Source organism: Scyliorhinus torazame, chromosome 2, assembly GCF_047496885.1.
Source record: "Scyliorhinus torazame isolate Kashiwa2021f chromosome 2, sScyTor2.1, whole genome shotgun sequence".
NCBI classification, from domain to species: domain Eukaryota; kingdom Metazoa; phylum Chordata; class Chondrichthyes; order Carcharhiniformes; family Scyliorhinidae; genus Scyliorhinus; species Scyliorhinus torazame.
The window spans coordinates 122,755,890-122,782,446 of NC_092708.1; the positions used below are offsets into that span (position 1 = coordinate 122,755,890).

General features: G+C 49.6%; 1 protein-coding gene across 1 annotated transcript in view; it reads right to left on the bottom strand.

The window, feature by feature from the left end:
* dnah9l (dynein, axonemal, heavy polypeptide 9 like) overlaps positions 1–26,557 on the bottom strand; it is a 1,249,478-nt gene that overhangs the window by 941,522 nt on the left and 281,399 nt on the right. The window contains exons 18-23 of the mRNA XM_072476205.1: positions 22,481–22,567; positions 22,213–22,371; positions 2,184–2,267; positions 1,947–2,105; positions 1,714–1,836; positions 1,505–1,627 (exon numbers count right to left, since the gene is read on the bottom strand). Of these exons, the coding sequence (XP_072332306.1) occupies positions 1,505–1,627; positions 1,714–1,836; positions 1,947–2,105; positions 2,184–2,267; positions 22,213–22,371; positions 22,481–22,567 (735 nt within the window). The remainder of the gene's footprint in view (positions 1–1,504; positions 1,628–1,713; positions 1,837–1,946; positions 2,106–2,183; positions 2,268–22,212; positions 22,372–22,480; positions 22,568–26,557) is intronic.

Below are 26,557 nucleotides of genomic sequence, written 5' to 3' on the forward strand. Positions count from 1 at the left end.
TATGTATATAGTTTTCCACCACCCCCGCTGGACTCATTTTTAACAGGGGGTGAATGTGGTAGTCACCACTGTTGTAATATATTGTCGATATGGGTATTGTGGTAAGGCCCCTGTACTACAGGTACGGGGGTTGATCCCTGCCTGCTGGCTCCGCCCAGGAGGCGGAGTATAAAGGTGTGTGCTCTCTGAACAGCAGCCATTTCGTAAGCTGCTGTCGGAGGCCACACATCTCTGTGTAATAAAGCCTCGATTACATTCTACTCTCGTCTCGTCATAATTGATAGTGCATCAATCATATTAAATCAAAACTGACTCAACTCACCATAGAATTGCATAGATTTTGCAACACTGCAGGTACCAAGGTAGCTGCAGAGACTCCTGCAAAACATCACTGGGTAGTTTTCCCCCATGCACAACATTTTTCATTTAACAACATCTGATGCATCGCCACTCTCAATCAATCTAAAAATCTGTTAGCTATTCTGCCATCACATGAGAAATCTGACAAGTGCCTTTTGAAATCAAAGTGGATCTGTTGGATTATCCTCATTCAGTAATTCAGTTGCCAATAGAATTCCCATAGATTTGTAAGGTGTGACCTTAGATTTCTTATGTAATAGCAGGAGAATGGCAGTACAATTGCACATTTCAGAAAAACCTCAACTGAACATGAATTCTCAGTTGGCTATCAATTGAAATGTACTATTAATTTAATATACTGGAAGAAAACCCGACCTTCAGGAACAGAGCAAATTTAACTACTTTAACATAATCTCTTTTTTTTTTTAATTTGCCTTTATTGAAGTGTTCCAGACCTTTATATAATCACAACAACATGGATAATGTCATTTGGTGCCGGTGGCTGTTCAGAATATTTACTATCGAAAAGCAAAAATACACTTTTATATCCAATAATTGAAAGCATTGAATGTTTATGGCCTGGAGCTAATATTATAAAGACCTTTCTTACATCATTCAACTTCTTAAAATCCCAGTTCTTTTAAAAAATAAAACACTTTACCTGCCTTGAATAATAAATCAATTACATTCTGGAATATATTTTCATTTTACAATCATAAAATACATGATTGTTAAAAAGGTACTACCAGTTCACCTCACCAAATTAAGTTTAAGCACAAACATAATCATACAACTCAGAATCAACATAATAAATAGCATTAGGTTTGGCAGTAAAACTAATATTTTTTTTTAGTAAACATACCAGTAGCAATTATACCGGTAAATTCCCATATAAAGTTGCTTTTAACTAGGCTCTGGGAGATATTTGAAATACGCCCCAAATCTGTGGCTAAAACAATTTAAAAGTTATATAGAACAAAGAAAGAATGAATCTAGTTAGGAACATAGGAACAGGAGTAGGCCTATTGAGCCTGCTTTGCCATCCTATACGATTATGGCTGATTGGACATTGCAATGCCTTTTACACACACGTTTCTAAATGCATCTTTTTTTCTCATAAATAAGTTAACTGGTAAATCAGCACCTGATTATCTTCCAGCGTTTCAATAAGATTCTCATCAGATTTGAGTAATGGAGCTCCTGTACTGTAGTGTGTTTCATATGAAAGCTCCATTACATTCCATATTTGACTAATCTCTGCCAGCATCTGAAAAATAAGTTTTCCCACTCTTGAGAATGTACGCTACTGCCAAAAACATTTGTTGATAAAAGAAACAAAGATATTTGTTTCACCTTTTCTATTGCCATTTCCTTTACTGCTTTATCCACTACGTTTTTTACTTCCTCTTCTACCCTGTACAGCTGCAGAGCTAACAAGTCCCCCAAGGTAGTGTCTGCATCCATGACAAAGCTGACCTATCAGAGTAAAATACAGGCTCAGATTGCTTAAGGAATAAAAATTAAGCCGGCTTTTAGGAAGTAAAAAAACTCACATTCTACAGACTGTTATAAACCTGTTGACTCACCCCTGTTGCATTCATTAATTCCTGCCAGTGCCTTGTTCTGACTGCAGGATTCTGCAACTCTGTAACGGCCCGAAGCGAAGTCAGCATATTTTTAACCATAGATGCTAATCCAGCATAGACATCCCAAAATCGAACCTCCTGATCAAGTGTTTTCATCTCCTACCAGGAAAAGTAGTTTTCAATACTATAGCATTGTGTATATTCCAGGCAACCAGTTTACATTCAGATCGTTTATACCTTTGCAAATCTTCGCAGTTCCATATCCATTTGTTCAACATTTATTTGTTTCCACTGTGTTTTGGTCCAATCATCAATGCTAGTCTAAAATATAAGCAATCAAAAACAATTGAGAAAAAAAATACTCTTCAAAACATGACAAATTAGAAGAGATTTGGCAATACCTTGAATATACACAGGCAAGGGGCAGAATTTAGCCCTGGAGACAGGAATTATGCTCGCAGACCTGCAAGTCAGGGGGATAGGGCTGGTTTAGCTCAGTGGGCTAGACAGCTGGTTTGTGATGCAGAACAAGGCCAGCAGAGCGGGTTCAATTCCCTTACCAGCTTATCCAAACAAGCGCCGGAATGTGGCGATTCAGGGCTTTTCACAGTAACTTCTTCCTTGTGACAATAAAAGTTTATTATTATCTGAATGGGCAAAAGTGGCTAGCTGACCATGATCACATGGCAGCTGACCAATTGAGGACAGTGACATGCAGGGTGCACGCAACTATCTGCTGGGAAGGGCCTTTTGCTGCTCTGAACAATAATGTTGCCTCTGGTGCATGCAGACTGTTATGACCCCTTACAGGGACAGAACTTGTATAGCATCCGCTTCCCCTCATACAAATATTTTTTTTATTTTATCAAAAAATATTTTTATTCTCCTTTTTCACATTTTGTCCCAAATTTACACCCACCAACAATAAACAATAATCAGCAACAAATATGTCAATCCCCATATCAATAACAACGATCCCATCCTCCAACCAAACCCCAAACATTAGCCCGCATGTTTACATAAACAAATGACAAAAAGGAATCAGGAATCAGCCATAGTCACCCTTAATACACACAGCCCCCAACCCTCCCACCCATCCCCCCCAACTAATGTTCGTTGCTATCCAGTTCTTGAAAGTGCATAATGAATAATGGCCATGAATTGTAGAACCCCTCCGTCCTTTCCTCAGTTCAAACTTAACCTTCTCAAGAGTCAGGAATTCCAACAGGTCCCCCCCACAACGCCAGGGCACAGGGTGGAGAGGCTGCTCTCCATCCCAACAGGATCCGCCTTCGGGTGATCAACGAGGCAAAGGCTACGATATCTGCCTCCGCACCTGTTTCCAACTCTGGCTGATCCGACACCCCGAATATGGCCTCCCGGGGACCCGGGTCCAGTTTCACGTCCACCACCTTGGAAGTTACCCAAAAAACCTCCTTCCAGTAATCCTCTAGCTTTGGACAGGACCAAAACATATGAACGTGATTAGCGCCCACCCCCCCCCCCCCCCCCCCCCCCCCCCGCAATGCTCACACACATCTTCTACTCCTTCAAAGAATCAGCTCATCCTCGCCCTCGTGAGGTGTGCTCTGTATACCACCTTCAGCTGTATCAGGCCCAACCTCGCGCACGAGGTGGAGGCATTTACTCTCCGGAGCACCTCACACCAGAACCCCTCCTCCATAACCTCTCCCAACTCTTCCTCCCACTTTGCTTTGATCCCTTCCAGTGGTGCCTTCTCCTCTTCCAAAATAGCTCCATAAACCGCTGACACAACCCCCTTCTCCAGTCCCCCTGTCGTCAGCACCTCCTCCAGCAATGTGGAGGCCGGTTCCACCGGGTAGCTCTGTATCTCCTTTCTGGCAAAATCTCGAACCTACATGTATCTAAACACTTCCCCCGCTCCAGCCCATACTTCGCTTCCTGCTCCTTCAGTCCTGCAAACCGACCCTTAAGAAACAAATCTTTTAGCGTCTTAATCCCCTTCTCCTCCCATTTCTGAAAATTTTGATCCCATCTCCCTGGCTCAAATCTGTGGTTCCCCCGAATCGGCAATTCCCTTGACCCTGAAGTGTTGGCAAAACTGGCTCCAAATTCTCAACTAAGCTATTATTAGCGGACTCCCTGAGTATTTCCCCGGGGCTATCAGGAGCGGCGCTGTTGCTAGTGCTTTCAGTCCCGACCCCCTGCACAAACTCTCCTCCATTCTGACCCACTGGGAATCAACCCCTCTGACCCAGCTCCGCACCTTCTCCACATTCGCCGCCCAGTAGTAGTACATCAGGTTTGGAAGACCCAAACCCCCTGCCAGCCTTCCGCTCTGTCGCAGCACCTTTCTCACTCTGGCCACCTTCCCTCCCCATATGAACGAGGTAATCCTTCCCTCAATCTCTCTGAAAAAAGCCTTTGGCAGGAAAATCGGTAGGCATTGAAAAATAAACAGAAATCGCGGCAACACATTCATTTTAAGCGCCTGTACCCGACCCACCAGTGACAGAGGGAGACCATCCCACCTTGCCAGATCAGCTTTCACTCTCCCCACCAAACTAGAGATGATGTACCTGCAAAGCCCCCCCACGCCCAGGCAACCTGCACCCCCAGATACCTAAGTGAGTCCCTGTCCTACGGAATGGTCGCCCCCCCACCCCTGCCCCCACCCCCAGCCGAGGCACCCCAAAATACTCACTCTTGTCTAGATTCAGCTTGTACCCCGAGAAAGACCCAAATACTCGAAGCAGCTCCAATATTCCCCCTATCGACACACTCGGTTCCGACATGTATAACAGCAAGTCGGCGGCATATAAGGACACCCTATGCTCTATCGCACCCCCCCCCGCACTATTCCTTTCCATGGTCCCGAACTTCTTAATGCGAAGGCCAGCGGCTCAATCGCAAGTGCAAACAGCAGGGGAGACATAGGACATCCCTGCCTCGTCCCACGGTAGAGAGAAAAGTATCTCGAGCTGTGCGGACACTCGCCCTCGGCTCCTTATATAGTAGCTTTACCCAGTTCACAAATCTTGGTCCAATCCCAAACCGCTCCAGAACTGCCATCAAGTACCCCCATTCTACCCAGTCAAACGCTTTCTCAGCATCCAATGCCACAATCAGCTCTGTTTCCTTCCCCTCCGCCGGTGCCATAACGATGTTCAATACCCTCCTCATGTTCGAAAAGAGCTGCCTCCCTCTCACAAACCCCGTCTGATCCTCACCTATCACCTTCAGGAGGCACTCCTCCAGCCTACCTGCCAGTCCCTTCGCCAATACTTTTGCGTCCACATTCAGAAGTGATATGGGCCTATACGACCCACACTCCGTCAGATCCTTATCTTTTTTTTAGCAACAGTGAAATCGATGCCTGCCCCAAAGTTTGTGGCAACTCACCCTTCCCTACCGCCTCTTTAAACATCCCCACCATCAGGGGCGCCAGCTTATCCGTGAATTTTTTATAATATTCCACCGGAAACCCAGCCGGCACAAATATTTTAAGTTTATTGACAACTCAAGAATACAAAAAAAGCAGCAACATGCTAAAAACAGTCAAAAAAAATCAGTGATATGGTAAAAGCATTTACAAGACACCAAAAAAAATCAAAAGCACCAACTCTCAAGCCAGCAGCAGCCACCCCCCCCCCCCCCCCCAATGGTAGCCCCACATCAGCAGAAAGCACAGATCACCAGAAAAGGGCACACCGATGCAGGGCATGGTGTGAGAGAGAGAAAACACACCCTCCCTTCCCAAGAGAAGGCACAGTTCAACCCAAAACAGTTCCTGTTAACAAAGCACCAGCTGCAAAGCCAGCATACGGCCACCTCTGCTCCCCCCCCTTCCCAACGGTATCCCCAGATCGGTGGAAAGGTGCCCAAACGAGCAGCGCAGACCACTGGAAAATGACACACCAATACGGGGCATGGCAGAAGAGAGAGGGAGAGAACTCCCTTTACAAAAAAAAAGACAAAATACAGAGGAACCATAAGAAACTCAACAAACAATCAAGTACAAGGCAAAGCCGCCAGCACTCAAGCCAGCACACGCTCCCCTCCCTCGCCGTCCCCTGGCTCCAGCAACAGCCTCACGTCGGTGAAGAGGTGTCTGCAAGCAGCTCAGTCCACCGGAAATGGATAGGTAGCTCACGGTTGAGGAGAGAGAGAGAGAAAATACCCCTCCCCCTCACTATCAGCAGGAAAGGCTCCTCAACCCCTGTGGTGATACACCACTGTACTTCCCTACCATTGTACATAGTTATATAATAGTTGTGTGCAATGTAGCCCTGTAATCCTGTGTATTGTACTGTGTATTGTACTGTAGCTCTGTCGAGGTTCGGTCACCTGTATATAACCTGACCTGGCCACGGAGAGCTCCGCCTTGGCCACTCCCCCGGGAATTAGTTATAAGACCCAGCTTCTGAGACCTGACCCATTTTGTCTGGGGTCGTCTGTGTCGGGTAAGCTTCCTCTGTAGTGTATTAAAGCCTTGGTTAAAGTCTCACATGTCTTTGTGGTTCTTGACGCTTAGTGCATCAATTTAATACACTACAGTTATAATGGAGGCTGCTCTGAAACCCGACAAGCTCTCGCTCGACCCCCACGCTCCACGCGCGGATCACCTTTTCAACTGCTGGCTCCGGTGTTTTGAGGCCTACCTGGAAGCATCCTCCGCCTTCGCCAAAACGGATGCTGACCGACTCAACCTCCTGTACTCACGGCTCGACTACGAGCTTTTCGACCTCATCACGGGAACAACGACCTACGCAGATGCCATCGTGAAGCTCAAAAGCCGGTATGCACGAACTGTTAATTCTATTTACGCCCGCCACCGCCTCGCCTCCCGGCACCAGCAGCCGGGTGAACCCCTATCCGTGTTCGTTTGGGACCTCCGTGCGCTCACGCTCACCTGCAACGCGCCAGCAGTCTCCGCTTAGTAGAACACTGAGGCCCTGGCGCTCGATGCCTTTGTAGCCGGAATCGCTTCCGTCCCAATTCGCCAACTCCTACTGGCACAAACTACCCTGACTCTGGACACGGCAGTCACTATGGCAGAGGCCCAACGGGCAGCCTATGACAATAATGCGTCCTACACGCCTGCCCAAACTTCCTATGCGCCTGCCCACGTTCCCTACGTGGCCGCTACCTCCCTGCCGCCCGCCCAGCAACAACCCCTGCAAGTCACGGCCCACCCAGCCACATCAGCAGTAAAAATAATGCCTGGGCCCCAGTGTTACTTTTGATGCCAGGCAAAACACCCCAGGAAACGCTGCCCTGCTAGAGATGCTACTTGTTCAGCCTGTGGCAAGAAAGGCCATTTTGCAAACGTCTGCCGCTCCACCGCTGCCTCGGGGTCCAACACCGCGGCCTGCTACTCCTGGGTGCCACCATCCTCCGTTCACGGCTCGCTATTCGACACGTGCGACGGATGGGCGCCGCCATCTTTGATTATCCCCGGCCCGGCTTCCTTCACTTCCGGTCCGCCGCACGTCACTTTCAGTCCGCCGCCGATCGTCGCTTCCGGTCCTGCGCACTCGACCGAAATGCTGCAAACAACTGAGATGCAGCCAACGACAGCAACCTGGCCTCCAACAGCAGCCTACGACGCCTGGGCGCCGCCACCTTCTTCCGCAGGCCGCTCCCCGGATCCGGCACCCTTCTCCAACAGCTCCACCAACGCATCCATCGTCCTCGACCAGGACCGACCGCATCAGCTCGCCAGATCCACCATGGAGGTTCAGGTAAATTGTTTCACTGTTACCTGCCTCTTCGACAGCGGCAGCACAGAGAGCTTCCTCCACCCGGACACCGTGCACCGCTGCTCCCTCAAGGTACTACCCACGCGCAGGCATATTTCCATGGCCTCCAACTCCCAGTCGGCCGAGGTTTCGGGCTACTGCGTCGTCACCCTCTCAGTGAACGGCGCGGTGTTCCAGGATTTCAAATTCATGGTCCTCCCTCACCTCTGCGCCGCCGCGATCCTCGGCCTGGACTTCCAATGCCACCTGCGCAGCCTCACCTTGCATTTTAACGGCCCCCTTCCCCCCCTCACGGTCTCCAACCCCCAGTTCTTCCCTGATACCCCCCCGGGTCCCACCTGTAGTCGCTCCACGCTCAGGATCCCCCCCCCCCTTCACTGTTTGCTAATCTCACCCCCGACTGCAAGCCCGTGGCTACTAAAAGTCGGCGTTACAGTTTCGGGGACCGCCAATTCATTCGAGCGGAGATTAAGCGCCTTCTCTCGGAAAAGATCATTGCTCACAGCACCAGCCCCTGGCGAGCCCAAGTTGTGGTAGTCAAGTCTAGCGAGAAACACCGCATGGTCATTGACTACAGTCAGACCATCAACCGGTACACGCTGCTTGATGCGTATCCCCTCCCTCGCATATCTGACATGGTCAACCGGATTGCACAGTACTGGGTGTTCTCCACCATAGACTTGAAATCCGCCTACCACCAGCTCCCTATCCGCCCGGAGGACCGTAACTTCACGGCCTTCGAGGCGGACGGCCGCCTCTACCACTTTGTTAGGGTACCCTTTGGTGTCACCAATGGAGTCTCGGTCTTCCAACGGGAGATGGACTGCGGGCTACCTTCCCGTATCTGGACAACGTCACCATCTGCGGCCACAACCAGCAGGACCGTGACATCAACCTCACTAAATTCCTCCAAACTGCCAAACGCCTCAATCTCACGTACAACGAGGCAAAATGTGTTTTCGGCACCACCCGCCTCGCCATACTCGGCTACGTGGTGGAGAACGGTGTCTTCGGCCCCGATCCCGACCGTCTGCGCCCCCTTCTCGAACTCCCCATTCCCACCTGCCCCAAAGAACTGAGGCAATGCCTCGGGTTCTTTGCCTACTATGCCCAGTGGGTGCCCGAGTACGCTGACAAGGCCCGACCCCTCCTCCGTTCCCCCTCATTCCCCCTCCTGCCCGAGGCCTGCCAGGCCTTCCACCTCCTAAAAACCGCTATCGCCAAAGCCGCCATGCATGCGGTAGACGAGTCTGCACCATTCCAAGTCGAGAGCGATGCCTCCGACTTTGCCCTGGGTGCCACCCTCAACCAGGCGGGCAGGCCCATCGCCTTCTTTTCCCACACACTCCAAGGCCCCGAGATCCGCCACTCCTCTGTTGAGAAGGAGGCACAGGCCATAGTGGAAGCCGTCCGGCACTGGAGGCACTACCTGGCCGGAAAACCATTTACCCTCGTTACTGACCAACGATCAGTTGCGTTCATGTTCGACAACAAACAACGAGGTAAAATCAAAAATGATAAGATATTACGGTAGAGGATCGAACTCTCCACCTACAATTATAGTATCTTATACCGGCCAGGTAAGCTCAATGATCCTCCTGATGCCCTGTCCCGTAGTACTTGTGCCAACGCACAGGATGACCGACTGCGGGCACTACATAATGACCTCTGTCACCCAGGCGTCAGGCGGTTCTACCACTACACCAAGGGCCACAACCTGCCCTTCTCAGTCGAGGATGTCAAGGCCATGACTAGGGACTGCCAAGTCTGTGCGGAGTGCAAGCCGCAATTCTACAAGCCAGACAAGGCGCACCTAATCAAGGCTACCCGCCCCTTTGAACGTCTCAGCATTGACTTCAAAGGGCCCCTCCCCACCCACAATGTCATCGACGAGTACTCGCGGTTCCCCTTCACCATTCCCTGCCCCAACACGACCTCCGCCACCGTCATCAAAGCGTTGCGCGACCTCGTCATGCTGTTCGGTTATCCCAATTACATTCACAGTGACCGGGGCTCCTCCTTCATGAGTGAGGAGCTGCGTCGGTACCTGCTCGCCAGGGGCGTTGCCTCGAGCAGGACGACCAGTTACAACCCCCGGGGGAACGGGCAGGTGGAGAGGGAGAACGCGACAGTTTGGAAGGCGTGCTGCTAGCCCTCAAGTCGAAAGGCCTATCAGTCTCCCGTTGGCAGGAGGCCCTCCCATGCCGCACTGCACTCCATCCGGTCCCTTTTGTGTACTGCAACGAATGCTACCCCTCATGAGCGGATGTTTCTCTTCTCCAGGAGATCGGCATCCGTGACATCGCTTCCGTCCTGGCTCCTGTCCCCGGGAGACGTCCTGCTCCGCAAGCACGTGCGGACCTCTAAGGCGGAGCCCCTGGTGGAGAGAGTCCGTCTCCTCCACGCCAACCCACAGTACGCGTACATAGCGTACCCCGACGGGCGTGAGGAGACCGTCTTCATCAAGGACCTGGCCCCCTCTGGGGCCCCTGCCGCCCCCGGCCCGCAACCTCCACCCCGCTCCCTCTCTGCCCCCGTCGATCCCTCGGCCTGTTACTACTCCGTGCCAGCCGCTGTCATCCCGCAGTTTCGCCTCGAGCCAGCCGAAGCGGTGGGGGACGTCATGCCGCCTCGCGACCCAGCACCACCGGCCGCACGGATACCGCCGGACACTACCTCAGCGCCGCAGCTCCGACGTTCAAAGAGATCGACTAAACCCATCGTTCGTCTCGACCTCTGACGACACGGAACCTCCTGATGGACTCTGTTCATTACTCCCGTTTGTCCACTGTGTTTGCTACTCCATATTTTCACCCCGGACTTCCTCCAAACAAGGGGTGAATGTGGTGATGCACCACTGTACTTCTCTACCATTGTACATAGTTATATAATAGTTGTGTGTAATGTAGCCCTGTAATCCTGTGTATTGTACTGTGTATTGTACTGTAGCTCTGTAGAGGTTCGGTCACCTGTATGTAACCTGACCTGGCCACGGAGAGCTCCGCCTTGGCCACTCCCCCGGGAATTAGGTATAAGACCCAGCTTCTGAGACCTGACCCATTTTGTCTGGGGTCGTCTGTGTCGGATAAGCTTCCTATGTAGTGTATTAAAGCCTTGGTTAAAGTCTCACATGTCTTTGTGGTTCTTGACGCTTAGTGCATCAGCCCCTAGTGCACAGAAACAGGGGGGCCCGCAACTTGCGAGCACCCAGCCACAAGGCCCAAAATAACAATACACAACAAAAATACAATAATAACCATACAATCCCTCAACAATAATACAAAATCAACATCAGTACAAGCAGTACACAGTCAATTGGGCCAACACCCTAATGCTCTCACAGTTCTGGCATCCGGTCTCCAGACATCAGTCCAAATCTGCAAAAGCAAGTCTGTTCTACTCCACTTGCAACCCGGCAGCAGGCCAACCAAAATCCACCCCTTGCTCCACTCACAGCAGGTAAGCCAGAAGCAGCAGAAGCTCAGAGAAAGATTCCCCTCCTGCACCTCAGAATATGAGCTACTCAAGTGACTAAGTGGCAGAGCTTCCTCCCAATTGGAGGAGCTCCCCACAGAATATAAACCCCGACCTGGAAGCAGTTAGGAGATGGAGACCCTGCGGGAAGTGGAGAGGAGAGGAGAGTCTACAACACTGGCGATGAGGATCAAGTGGAGCTGCCTTAAGTGCCAAGTGCTGCGAACCCGGACCGCTTTTCAACTACCCCGAGAGGCCGCTCTCCAGCCTGCAGGCATGGCATAAGTAGGTAGACTTGAGCCATTTGATACCGACTTGGACGATTGGGCCCAGTACATCAAAAGACTTCCAATTTTTTTTCTGCACAAACCAGTGACAAGTGACAAACCATCACGTTACTGACTACCGTCGGCAGACTGACTTACGCACTAAACAGGAACTTGACCTCCCTAGACAGGCCGGATGGGTTGCCGTTCGCCAAGCTGATCGACCGAGTGGGCCATCTCCTAAATCCACAGCCACCGATTATGGTCCGGCAGTACCGGTTCCATACCGCATCGCAGACACTGGCGGAGTCCATAGGGGAATACTTAGTATGGGTCGTTTCGTTTGCAGACTTCGGGACCGGGAGGCATAGTGGCAGCTGCTAATGGAGAACCCTGACCCTTGACAGGGCTGTCAACATAGTGATCACCCAAGAAAGCGGCAACTGTGGGGCTCCAGGACCTCCAGTGCTTGGCGGTCCTGAACAATGGGTGTCACCAAAACCTGTCGTCCGACAAACACTGGAAGTGAGGTGCCGGCAACTTCACAGGTCCCTCAACCGCTGCCGCTGAAGCGTCCATGGGGCTTCCCATGACTTGATGTTCCCGGATGGCAGGCACCAGTATCAAGTGGGAAACCAAGGCAAGGAGCGAGTCTTCAGGCAATCATGTGAGGGTGCCGTCCCCCGGCAATGGACTAGTTGCCATTTCTCCCTAAGAGAAATTTACTAGAAGACTTAGAAGCTGAAGAGCTAACGCTACAGTTGCTCTGTGTGACTGGCCCCAGAACTGCACCTACCCGAGTGACGCTGCTGCTAATTGGACACCCACCGAGATGGAAGTGGACCCTGGAGCGGCAGTTTCGGTTGTCAGTCTTCGCACGATTATTGCTATCTTCAGCCATTTGAGCTTCGTGCCATGGGGGCCTGCCTTGCCACATATACCGGGGAGTCCTTAGAAATCGAGGGCACTACCCATGTGCCCATGGCATATGTAGACCAATCCACGTGCCTACCATTAGTGGTAGTCCACCACAATGGGCCCAGCCTATTGGGGCGCGATTGGCTGCGTCACCTACATTTAGATTGGCAACGCTTGTGCCAGATGTACCCCCATCGACCGGAAGTTCCCTCCGGTTTTTGCCAAAGGCCTCATTAAAGGAGCAATGGCCATGATAAATGCAGAGGAAAACGGCCAGTCCTGATATTTCCGCGCCGCCCTGTTCAGTACATACTTCACGCCAAGGTAGACCAGTAATGGGACCATTTGGAGCAGCTGGGGATTATTCACCCTGTCCACTATGCCGATTGGGCCGCACCTGTAGTCCCCGTGTTGATGCCGGACTGGTCGGTGCGGCTCTGTGGGGACTATAAAATGACCGTAAACCGGGTATCCCACCTTGACTGTCACCCGGCCCCTCGAATCGCCGATCTTTACGCCCAGCTCAGTGGAGAAACAACATTCACCACACGTACTTGCAGCTGGTGCTCGGCCAAGTTCCCAGAAATATGTGACATTCAATACCCATCGGGGATTGTACGAATATGCGTGGTTGCCGTTCGGACTCTCCTCGGCTTATGCGATATTCCAGAGGGTTATAGAGAATATCTTGCGAGGGTTGCCAAGGGTGGCTGTCTACCTGGACTTGTTCTCATCACCGGAACATCGCATCAGGAACAAATGGAGAATCTAACCGAGGTCCTCGAGCATTTTGCTCGGGCCGGGGCCCGCCTCCAGAGGGAAACGTTTGTTTTCCACGCACCGGAGGTCATGTATCTCAGTTACCGGGTGGTTAGCAGAGGCCTCCATCCAGTGGAGGTAAAGGTGCGGGCATTCCGCCAGGCCCCCATCCCTCACGATCAAATGGAGCTCCGCTCTTTCCTCGGCCTGGTGATCTACTATAGGAAGTTCATGCCCAGGATGGCAACGCTGCTCAGTCCGCTTCACCAACTACTGAAGAAGGGACTACTTGAAGAAGACTGCACCCCCCCCCCCACCCCCCCCCTGCACCTCTGCACCAGAACGTGTTTCACAAGGTGAAACAGTATCTATCGTCAGAGGGATTGCTGACTCACTTTGACCCGGACAAGCCCTTGCTCCTCATGTGCAATGCCTCACAACACAGCGTCGAGGTGGACCTGGCACTCCACATGCCCGATGGCTCGGAGCGACCTATAGCTTTTGCGTCCTGCACGTTGGCAGACGCCGAGCGAAACTACGGCCAGATAGAAAAGGAAGATTTGGCAGTGGTGTTCGCGGAGAAGAAATTCCACCAGTATGTTTATGGGCGGATGTTCACAATGTATACTGACCACAAGCCCCTGCTCTGGTTATTTAAGGAAGTTCGGGGTGATTCCACCGATAGCATCTGGCCGGGTTCAACAGTGGGCCCTGCTTCTGTCGGCCTACGAGTATACGTTAGAGCATTGCCGTGACCACAAATCCCGCACGCGTTAAGCCACTTTCCACACCTACAAAGCCGCCACCTTCCTCTGCAGCTGAGGAGGTGATAACCAACCTCCAATTAATTGACACTTTGCCAGTAACGGCAGCTCATATCCGAGAATGGACCCAGACTGACCCAGAGTTTTCGAGGGCCCGACATATAGTCCAATACGGGGCCCAACATAGGCTGATACATGACGGGCGGAGGGCCTACACCTCCAAGCTGCCTGAACCAAGCGGCAAAGGCAGCGTCCTCCTGTGGGGGACATGGGTGGCGGTACCCGAACGGGGCATGCGCCGCTTCTGAAAGACCTCCATAACAGGCTCACCCTTCAAGTCTTTACCTTCTTCATCGTCTTCATAGTCTTCGTAGATATCATCATAGTACTCATCATCGGAATCAGTATCAGCCTTCCCGAACAGGCGCCAGAATGTGGCGACTAGAAGCTTTTCACAGTAACTTCATTTGGAGCCTACTTGTGACAATAAGCGATTTTCATTTCATTTCATTTTCATTTCATCTGCAAAGACTTCTGTAAAATACGACATTGCACACAGAATTATGTGTTCGCGCAAGAGACAACTAATTCCAAATTCAGCAGCGAGTTTTGCTTCAGGACTTTTATTTAACACTCCATGCTATGGAAGTTCAGGAGGACTGACGAAATTGAAGAATTAGTCATTCGGTACAGTTTTCATAACTGTTTTAAAAGTACTCCGTCCCTTATGCTTCGGCTTCATTTTAATGATTTTCAATGTGACATTTTTTTGTTTCTTCCAGTCGATCTGGCACCCTGTGCATTCTGTGATTTTTGGTTCGTCAAAGAATGAAAATTCAAGCTTGTCAGGCCACGATTCCAGCTGGTATACTTTCGTAATTACCTCATTTGTAAAATACTCATTTGGTTCAAACCTCAACTCCCGAGTGAAGCTCATTGGCTGTTCACGCTCTGAACATTTAATGTTCACATCTTGAGGATGCTTTAATATGAGCTCATTAGGCTCCTGTATCATACCACTGAGAATATATACACCTTGAAGACTGTTAACCAGAAGTTTGGAATTCCCTTTGGCTCTTCCATCTCTTCTTCTGATTTGTCGTCCTCCGCTTGGACTTTCGCTTTTTTCTCATCGAATGACTGCACCAGCATATCTCAGAGATTTGTAGTATTCGTCTGGCCACTCGCTGTCGGGAACGTACAGCTGCTCCTAAGTTCAGGGCCTCACACGCATCCACTCCAATGATGGACTCGCTTTTCATGTCCACAATAGGAAATGGTAACATATACGTTGTATTGTGTACACTTAATTCAAGCTCACATTCACCCAGCGTCTCAATCTCCTTCCCACTGTAGTGTATCGGCAGTCTCGGCGGATCGACTACTTTCGGCTGAACGTGCAAATCAGACAGACTGAGAAGGTTGGCCCTTATTCCCAAGTCGAGGTCGCATTTTACCAATATTTCCGGTGTCGGAAAGTATGGAGTCTCCATCTGTCCAAAGTTCTGCATTTTGTTCCTGTACAATTTTATCAAATAAAACCCCCCCGAACTTGTAAAAAAAAATGATTAAAATAAATGAAAAAAATAAAAATTAAATGAATAAAATAAATGAATAAAATTAATAAACCCCCCCCCAAACTTGTAAAACAAAAAGCTGCGAACATTTTTTAAAAAGCGGCCGCACTGCGCATGCGTGCCCGATCATCACTCCTGCTGATGATCTGGCACGCATGCGCAGTGCAGCCACTTTTTTTCATGTTCACGGCCATTTTGAAGGCCGCTTGCAGCCGGCATTATTAACAACCGGCTGCTGCGGTTGTTGCGCGCAGATTTGCGCGATCGGGAGTGCCGCGACGGATGGCTCGGCGACCCTCCCGACACCCTCCTGCGACCCACCCGCGGGCCGCGCCCCCGAGTTTGACAATGCCTTCTGTAGACCTCCCAACAACCTGCAGGAGACAGAGGAGCAGTTGTGGAGTCAGATACTGAAAAGGTGTGAAAATAGCAGAGTAGTTATGATAGGCGATTTTAACTTCCCCCATATTGACCGGGAATCCCTTACAGCCAGGGCTCGGATGGAGAGCAATTTGTTAGATGTGTCCAGGCGGGCCTTTTGAGACAGCACGTTGACAATCCAACCATGGAGGGGGCTTGGTATTGGCGAATGAGCCAGGCCAGGTGATTGATGTTTGAGTGGGGGAGCATTTTGGGCTTAGCGATCATAATTCCATAAGATTTTGAATAGTCATGGATGAGGACAAGAGTAGCCCTATTGTGAGGGTGCTTAATTGGGCGAGGGCCAATGACATCCAAATTAGACAGGAACTGGGGAATGTGGATTGGGAGACGCTATTTGAGGGCAAATCCACTCTGACATGTGGGAGGCTTTTAAAGATTGAAGTGCAGGACAAGCATGTTCCCACAAAAATGAAGGATAGAAATGGCAGAATTCGAGAACCATGGATGACAAGGGAAATTGTAGGCTTAGTCAAAAGGAAAAAGGAAGCACACGATAGGTATAGGCATCCAAAATTTGATGACGCCCTTGAGGAGTACAGTGAAAGTAGGAAGGAAGTTAAACGTGGATTTAGGAGGGCTAAAAGGGGCTATGAAATGTCTTTAGCAAACATGGTCAAGGAGAACCTCAAGGCCTTTTATGCATATATTAGGATTAAGAGGGTAACAAGAGAAAGAGTAGGCCCACTTATGGACAAGAAGTGGGTCGGTATTCACCAGGGAGAAGGAAGGACATGACGAATGTTGAGGTCAGGGATAAGTGTGTGAACTCTCTTGAGAAGATCAATATAACAAGGGAGGAAGTGTTGAGTATCCTAAGTTGCACTAAGGTAGATAATTCCCCGGGGCCGGATGGGATCTATCACAGGTTACTGCGGGAGGTTGGGGCCTTAACAGATATCTTCACAGCCTCTTTGACCATAGGCGAGTTTCCAGAGGACTGGAGAATCGCCAATGTTATTCCCTTGTACAAGAAAGGAAGCAGGGACATTCCATCAAATTATAGGCCAGTGAGCCTGACATCAGTGGTGGGAAAACTTTTGGGAAAGATACTGAGAGACAGGATATATGTACATTTGGAGGAAAATGGACAAGTTAGTGACAGGCCGCATGGTTTTGTGCGGGGAAGGTCATGTCTCACCATCTTGATTGAGTTTTTTGAAGAGGTGACAAAAGAAAATTGATGAGGGAAGGGCTGTGGATGTAGTTTATATGGAATTTAGTTAGGCGTTTGACAAGGTCTCGCATGGCAGACTGGTACAAAAACTAAAATCACATGGGATTCGGGGTGGGCTGGCTAGATGGATACAGATCTAGCTTGGTTATAGAGAGTAGCGGTGGAAGGGTGTTTCTCTGAACGGAGATCTGTAGCTAGTGGTGTTCCACAGGGATCAGTGCTGGGACCTCTGGGGCGGGATTCTCCCCCATCCGGTGGGGCGGGGGGACCCGGCGGGATGGAGTGGCATGAACCACTCTGGCGTCGGGCCGCACCGCACCTTTAGGGGCCAAGCCCTCACCTTTAGGGGCTAGGCCCGCGCCGGAGTGGTTGCCGTCCCGCCGGCTGGCGTGGAAGACCTTTGGCGCCACGCCAGCCGGGGCTGAAGGGACTCTGCCAGCTGGCGGAAGTCCACGCATGCGCGGGAGCGTCAGCGGCTGCTGACGTCATCCCTGCGCATGCGCGGGGGGGTCACCTCCGTGTTGGCCATCACGGAGGCTATGGCCGACGCGGAGGGAAAAGAGTGTCCCCACGGCATAGGCCCGTCCGCGGATCGGTGGGCCCCAATCGTGAACCCCCGGGGCCAGATCGCCCCGCGCCCCCCCAGGACCCCGGAGCCCGCTCGCGCCGCCTGGTCCCGCCGGTAAGGTAGGTGGTTTGATTCACACCGGCGGGACAGGCATTACAGCAGCGGGACTTCGTCCCATTGTGGGCCGGAGAATCGCCGGGGGGGGGGGGCGCCGACCGGTGCGGAGCGATTCCCGACCACGCCGAATCTCCGGTGCCGGAGAATTCGGCGGCCGGCGGGGGCGGGATTCACGCCGCCCCCCCCCCCCCCCAGCGATTCTCCGACCCGGCGAGGGGTCGGAGAATCCCGCCCCTGTTGTTTGTCGTACATATAAATGATCTGCAGAAAAATGTAGGTGGTCTGATTAGTAAGTTTGCGGATGACATGTAAATTGGCGAAGTTGTTGATCATGCTGCCAAGGATCGTCAGAGTATACAGCAGGATATAGATTGGAGGCTTGGGTACAGAAATGGCAGATAGAGTCTAATCTGGACAAATGCAAGGTAATGCATTTTGGAGGATCAAATCTGGGTTTGAATTATACTGTAAATGGCAGAACCCTTAGGAACAATAACATACACAGATATCTGGGTGTGCATGTCCACAGTTCCCCAAACGTGACAACACAGGTGGCCAAAGTGATTAAGAAGGCATATGGCATGATTGGATTGATCAGCTGGGGGCTTGAGTACAAGAGTTGGGAAATCATGTTGCAGCTATATAAAACCTTGGTTAGGCCGCATTTGGAGTACTGCATGCAGTTCTGGTCACCACATTATCAGAAGGACGTGGAAGCTTTGGAGAGAGTGCATAGAAGATTCACCAGGGTATTTCCTACTGTCGAGGTGTTGGCTATGAGGAGAGGTTGAATAAACTAGGATTGTTTTCATTGGAAAAATGGAGGCTGAGGGGAGACCTGACAGAGGTCTACAAATTTATGAGAGGCATAGGCATGGTGGACAGTCAAGAGGCTTTTTCCAAGGGTGAAATTGTCAATTACAAGGGGCCACAGGTTCAAGGTGAGAGGGGGAAAGTTTAAGGGAGATGTGTAGGATACGTTTTTCATGCAGAGAGTGGTGGGTGCCTGGAACACGCTGCCAAAGGATGTGGTGGAAGCAGGCTCATTAGCAACAAGAGGCATCTGAGTAAGGGCAGAAGGTTTTTTTTTTGGTTCGGGCATCATATTCGGCACAGGTTTGGAGGGCCGAAGGGCCTGTTCCTGTTCTTTTCTTTGTTCTTTTTACCCCCAACAGCATAAGTTTTAATTTTGCTCACTAATCTCTTGCGTTGGACCTTGTCAAAAGCCTTTTGAAAGTCCAGATACACACCATTCACTGGTTGACCCTTGTCCACTCTACTGGTCACATCCTCAAAAAATTCCAGATATTTGTCAAACATGATTTCACTTTAGTGAATCCATGCTGGCTTGGACTGATCCTGTCCCTGCTTTCCAAATGCTCAGTCATTTCATCCTTAATAATTGACTCCAGCATTTTTCCCACCACCGATATCAGACTAACCGGTCTATAATTCCCCGTTTTCTCCTGCCATGGGTGCATTTCAGCAGTAGCTAGGCAAGAGGGAGACAGGGCACAATGACCTCACTCCAGGTGCCCCATCCCATCTAGGATTCAGGGAGGGGCTCTCGGGTACCCTGAGGGAGGAAGAAGGCCAGCCAGACAGCCCTGGGGACATCCATCCAGTGCAGAAAATGGCCATTTGCCCATTGAGTCTGCACTGACTCGATGGAAGAGCACCCTACCTAGGCCCACTGCCCCACCCTATCCATGTAACTCCACCTATCATTTGAACACTAAGGGGCAACTTAGCGTGGGCAATCCATCTAACCTGCACATCTTTGGACTGTGGGAGAAAACCAGAGGACCCGAAGGAAACCCACACAGACACAGGGACAATGTACAAATTCCACACAGACAATCACCCAAGGTTGGAATTGAATCCAGGTCCCTGGCACTGTGTGGCAGCAGCGCTAACCACTGTGCCACTGTACTGCCCTTAAGGAGTCCTGCCACTCCAAATCTCCCCTGCTAGTGACCACATTACCTCCAGCAACTCAGGCAAGGAGGATGCACCTGCCCCAGACCAGGCGACCCTTAGCAGGCTAGAGCCCTCCAGGCCTCAGGCACCAGAGTACACATAGCAAAGTAATTTCAGACAACAGGGCATTGCAGTCAGCGGATTGCTGCACCTCTGCTGTGAATGTCAGGGCTGCACCTAGAAATATCGGTAGAGTTAGAAAAATTAAGAAGTTTTGAATGTACAATGATAGCATGGGTGTTCATTCACAGTACATACTCTTCGCTATTGAAAATATAGTTTGCATTTATCCCTCTCAAACATTCAGGTATTCAATGGCTAATCAATGTGATGCAAAGTCCCATGTTCATTTAAGTGACCAAAATGTAATGCCCCCAATTAGCTCCCATCTGGATCTTCAGTTCAACTAACTCTCACTCAATTTCATCACAAACTTTATTAAATATTGGCAACATTAACAAGGGCAATTCATTTATGAGAATGATGGCTGAACAATACATTGTCGGACCCCTGGATCTCAGGTAGACATTATTTGGCCTCAGGAGAATTGTTCATCAAGATTAGTGATTTTCCTGAAGTTGTTGCACTGAAGTCTGTGTTTGTGGATGGAATAAGCATTTGGTGTGACAAACGTTAGAATCTTTTCTCACAAGTGAATATTTAAAACAATATTCATCATCAAGCACCAGAGTCTTTCAGGTCTCCCTACAGGATGTTTTCAACTCGGCATTTAAAGTTAAATGGTATTCATTTCTTAGTTCCCACTCTCCCCATGCATGACATGGAACAATGGAAGTAGGTTCCACTTGGTGGTTTTCAAAATGTCTGCTAGAGGGGAATGAGTGTGTGTTGCCACAGATGTGTGCTAATCCTGATGAAATCCTGAATGGCTGTTTAACATTCTTTACCAAATCCATGTGTAAAGGCACAGTAAGCAACTCAATATGTAATTAATTGCAGGACTGTGCACTCGATGATTCAGATTGAAAGGATTAGTCTTTGTGCATTGGACAATGTCAGGGACTGTAATTTGTATGAAACGAAGAAGTTGGCATTGACTGATAATTGCTGGGTCTGTGACCACGCATGCGCATGGCAGCAACCTGCAGCGGTCGCGCTGTACAACATGGCGCCGGCCAGTGCAGACCCGGCCTGCCAGATAGTGCCCTCCGTAACCCCGCTCGACACCCCTGGATCACCCCCCACCAGTCCCTCCGCCTCTGCCGAAGCTCCCCCCACCCCCCACCCCGCCCCTCCCCCCGGCCAGCAGAACTGCTCCCCCTGCCGAATGTGACTGCGCTGGACCGTCGAGGGAGAAGCACTGGGGGAGGGCCTCAGGTGACATCCTGAGGCCGTCCCAACGGCATGCGGCGTACTCAGTCGGCAATTGGAGAATCCAGCCTTATGTTCTCCCACCGGAGCTGAATTGCACCTAGGCATTGCCTTCTTCCAGACCCTTCCATCGGGCAGAAGGTACAGAAGTCTGAAGACTCGCACATCCAGACATAGGAACAGCTTCTTCCCCACAGCTACAAGACTCCTCAACGACTCCCCCTCGGACTGATCTGTTCCCTGGTAAGAACACTATCCACGACGCCCTATGCTGCTCTTGCTCATGTATTTGCTTTGTTTGGCCCCTTGTTCCACACTGTAACCAATCACTGTTTTTTCGATGTACGATTTGTCAATGTACTCTGTTGATTATTCTTGTGTCTACTATGTACGTACTGTGTACGTTCCTCGGCCGTAGAAAAATACTTTTCACTGTACTTCGGCACAGTGACAATAAATCAAATCAAATCAAAGCATATGAGATTAAAATTAATGTAACTGTGGATCATCATAGAATCACTACCATGCGGAAGGAGGACAGTCAACCCATCGAGTCTGCACCATCGCCCTGTAAGAGCATCTTACCCAGGCCCCTGCCCTATCCCCACAACTCCATCTAATCTGCACATCCTTAGATGCTGGGAGGAAATCGGAGCACCCGGATGGAAAGCCATGCAGACATGGGGAGAATGGGCAAACTCCACACAGTCAATCACCCAAGGCTGGAATTGAACCTGGGTTCCTTGTGCTGTGAGGCAGCATTGCTACCAACTGTGCCACCGTGCCGCCTGGATCCTGGCACAGATCAGCGGGAAACTCAACCCAACTTTAACCCACCATCAAAGTCGCAAGAACAAAATTCAAAACTATTTTAACCAGAGGGACTTTTTTCACCATGTCAAATTTAGTGCCCCTGCTCACCACGATTCCCACCACTGGCGGGGGTGGAATATTCCACCCTATACCAGGCAAGATGTACAAAATCTGTGAATGTAATGCTTTATCTATAATTGCTAAGATTGTAAACTGATTCTAGTTAAACCTCTGAACGAAGTAGGATAGGGATACTCCAAATTTAATCGTTATTTGAAATTAATATTTAGTCACTTCATTAACTTTTGTAGTTGACGATTAACAATTCAAACTTACCTGGACAAAAAAAACCATGTCCCAGACAGACTTCAATAGAACAATATCTAAACTGCATTGTTTCAGTTGTTTATAATCTGGTACATTCACTTCAAATAGCTCAGCTGTTCTCTGAAGAGAGTGCATTTCAGCTTCTAGCTTGATAATGTTCCCATGTGTCTACGACACAAGAAAAAAATTAGACAGCACCTGAAATACAGCTATAGCAATTCATGTATTGCAAAGAACTGTCAATAATATACAGTTGAAATGTCTAACGTGTTCTCACCTTGTCTAAAAGTGTATATGGATTGTGTGTATTAAACCTTAAAATGGCTTCATTCCGAAACTGTTCTCTGAACTTGCATTGGTTTTCCTGAAAAAGAAACAAAACAATCAGTAATATTCCTTTTGAAAGCATGGCAAAGGCTTTTGAACTAAAATACTAATTTCCATCACAACAGTTATCACTTGACATTTCCATCATTTAGTTTCAGTTGCACAGAGTTGGTGAATAAAGTGTTAGCAACAAAGATAAAATGTGAGCATGATTGTTTGGAGAGAATAGACGGAGGAGAGAAAGGAAAGGGGAGAAAGGGAATACACAACGGCAACTGAATGTGATGAATTAATATCGGGCTGCATCAAGAAAGTTCTGATGAGGCAGTCAAATGCAAGAATTTGAAGCAAGAGTAATCAGCAGGATATCAGATGAAAGTTTAATGTCCAGAAGTGTGTAAAGGAGTTGGTAGCATTATAATTATGCACATAGAAAAACAGGGGGCGGTATTCTTCATTCCCCGACGCCGGTTTCGTAATTGATGATCAGGCGGAGAATCCCTTTTTACGATGGAATCAGGGGTGGTGCCTGTTTTTGGATGCACCCCCCCTCCAAAACACCGTCATCGAGGGGCTGCCGCACGCCCTTGAGATTCCCTCAGGAAGTCACCTGAAGGCCCTTTTGCGATGCTCCGACCCCGATAGGCCGAGTTCCTGACCGTGTGGCGGACGTGTGGTCCCAGCGGTCGGGGGCCCGGCGTGGCGGCTGCGGACTATGTCCAGTGCCGCCACAGTCGGGCGGGAGCCATTATGGCGCGATGGCTGCAGGTCGTCGCCGTGAGCATGCGCGGCCAAGGACCCGGCACTTCTCCAGCCGTTTTGTCACGGTGGCCATGCGTTTTGCATGCCGCAGCTGCTAGCCCCTCACCGGTCGGAGGATCTGTTCTGAGGGGGCGGGGGGGGGTGCAGTTTGGCAGTTTTTTTGACTTAAAATGCCACGGATCGTCCAGTTGTAGCCTGGAAATCGGAGAATCCAGCCCAGGACATCTGAATCAGTTTATCTTGTTACCCACTGTGAGCAAGTGCGTGCGTTTTTTGTGTGAAACGAGAATATTGTTTTGAGATACATGAGATACATGACAACAGCATTGATTTTATTAAGTCGTGAAATTTATGAATAAAGAATTTTTTCAATATATCAGATTACAAATCAAAATATGACCGTACGCATACAATTAAATATATCTTGCTCTATCTATCAATAATATAGACTCCCCCAGCCAAGTTCTGCGAAATAAATTCCTTTCCTGTTTCAATTTATCACATTTTGATGCCATCAATATATCAGATTGCAAATCAAAATATGACCGTACGCATACAATTAAATATATCTTGCTCTATCTATCAATAATATAGACTCCCCCAGCCAAGTTCTGTGAAGTAAATTCCTTTCCTGTTTCAATTTATCACATTTTGATGCCATCAATACTTTAACTGTATATTTAGGCTTGCCTTTAACCCTCCCAACACAAGGTGGCACTATGCTTCCTCCAAGCTTCCCCTGAAACATTTTATTTCAGGTTTTTATTTTTTCTTTCCTGGACTAGCTGCCCAAGTATTCATCCTATTCCACATGTTGTACTTCCCAACTCAGAGATTATCCAGTCTTGTTGTTGACAAATTTACCAATTCTCTGTAATAATAATCATAATCTTTATTGTCACAAGTAGGCTTACATTAACACTGCAATGAAGTTACTGTGAAAAGCCCCTAGTCGCCACATTCCGGTGCCTGTTCAGGTACACAGAAGTAGAATTCAGAATTCTCAGCTGGTACGGGAATTGAACCTGCGCTGCTGGCCTTGTTCTGCATCACAAACCAGCTGTCTAACCCGCTGAGCTAAACCAGCCTCTACTTGCAAACATTAAAAAAGTAGGAAATAAATTGAATTTGTATAATGCCTGAAAGATGGCGCTACAAATTGTTGAGGTACACAACTTGAGCATTGTTGAAAAAGGAGGCATGCTGTCAAAGTGTGTCATCTCATACTCATCAGGACAAACTCAAGAATGTCAAATTTAGCATTCTTGCTATTCTTACCTGTTCTGATAAGTGCAAGTCAAAAAGCTTCAACAGCTTGACTTTTTTTCAGCAGTACACACATTGCTTCCCATATTTCACATTAATTTAACTTACACTCATTTTAATCTTAAATCTCAACAATTACATATATTTAAAAATTTCCGATTTTATGCTGTTTCTCAGTTTAAGTTCAATGTCTATGTAATTTTGCATAATTTCTCTCCGTCTTTTCTCCTACTTTACATTTATTATTGTTTTTAAAAAATATATATTTTATTGAGGCATTTATATTATAAATTTTAACAGAATAAACAACCACACACCAAGAAAACCCAGCCAACATGGCTTACATAAACAACACCCCAAGAACAATTCCCCACCAACCTACTCCCACCTTACCCAACTCCTTATGCCTCCCCTTTTTAACCACCCCTACCCTCCTGACAGCTTAGTCCTTTCCAAAGAAGTCAATAAAAGGCCGCCGCCTCTGGGCTAACCTTAGCATCGAGCCCCATCAGGGCGAACTTAATCTTCCAAGCATGAGAAATCCAGTCATATCACTAGTGGTTACTAATGGTCACTAATGTCACCAATGGCGGCACGGTATCACAGTGGTTAGCACTGTTGCTTCACAGCGCCAGGGTCCCAGGTTCGATTCCTGGCTTGGGTCACTGTCTGTGCAGAGTATGCACGTCCTCTCTGCGTGCGTTTCCTCTGGATGCTCCAATTTCCTTCAACAAGTCCCAAAAGACATAAGGCTGGAATCTCCGAACGGCCACAAATTCCCCGTTTTGCTGGGGGCTAGCAGGACGGCAACGTAGAGCACCCAGATCTAGCTGAATTGCCGGGTCCATAGCCGCGCATGCACACAGTGGCGGCCTGCAGCGGCCCCGGAGAATTGCCGGGTCCGTAGCCGCGCATGCACACAGCGGCGGCCTGCAGCGGCCAAGCTGTGCTTCATGGCGGAGGCCGCTCGCGGACCCGACCCACAAAATAATGCCCCCCCATTTGGCCGGTTTGCGCGCCCCAGACCACCCCTTCACAGTACCCCCAGCCCCGAATAATGCCCCCCCTGCACGGATCGGCCCTCCCCCGACTGTGGCGGCGCTGGGCTGAGTCCACAGCCACCACACCAAGTTCCCGACGGGTTAGACCATGAAAGACCCACGCCATCAGGAACTCGGCCGGTCGGGGGCGGAGCACCAGGGGGTGGGCCTCAGGCAATGTCCTGAGGCTGTCGATATGTGGCGTAAGCTGCGAGTACGCGGCTTTGGAGGAAGCGGAGCATTGCGAAAGCGGCGTCGCCCCCGATTTGGTCGTAAACTTGGATTTTCCGGCCGCAGAATCCAGCCCGTGCTGTTAGGTGAATTGGACATTCTGAATTCCCCTCGGTGTACCCGAACAGGCACTGGAATGCGGAGACTAGGGGCTTTTCACAGTAACTTCATTGCAGTGTTAATGTAAGCCTATTTGTGACAATAAAGATTATTATTTATTAATACCCCCAACTTTGGGGGTTCCGAGTCTCTCCATGCTAACAAGATCCGTCTCCGGGCTACCAGGAAGGCAAAGGCCAAAACATCGGCCTCTCTCGCCCCCTGGACTCCCTGGTGTTCTGACACACCAAAAATCAGAACCACCCTTACCTTCAGTACCTCCGACATGACGTCATCAAATCCCTGCCAGAATCCCCGCGCGGTTTCACCCGCCCATACAAACCTTGAGGTCACCTGAGATTCCTAAAAAACGCCTTGGAATGAAGATTGGGAGGCTCTGAAATACGAATAAGAACCTTGGGTGGACCATTAACTTTACCGTCTGAACAACGCTGCGGGGGGGCAAACCACGTTCATATGTTTTGGTCCTGTCCAAAGCTGGAGGATTACTGGAAGGAGGTGTTTAGGGTAATCTCTAACGTGGTGCACGTGAAACTGGACCCGGGCCCTCGGGAGGCCATATTCGGGGTGTCGGACCAGCCGGGGTTGGAAACGGGCGCGGAGGCAGA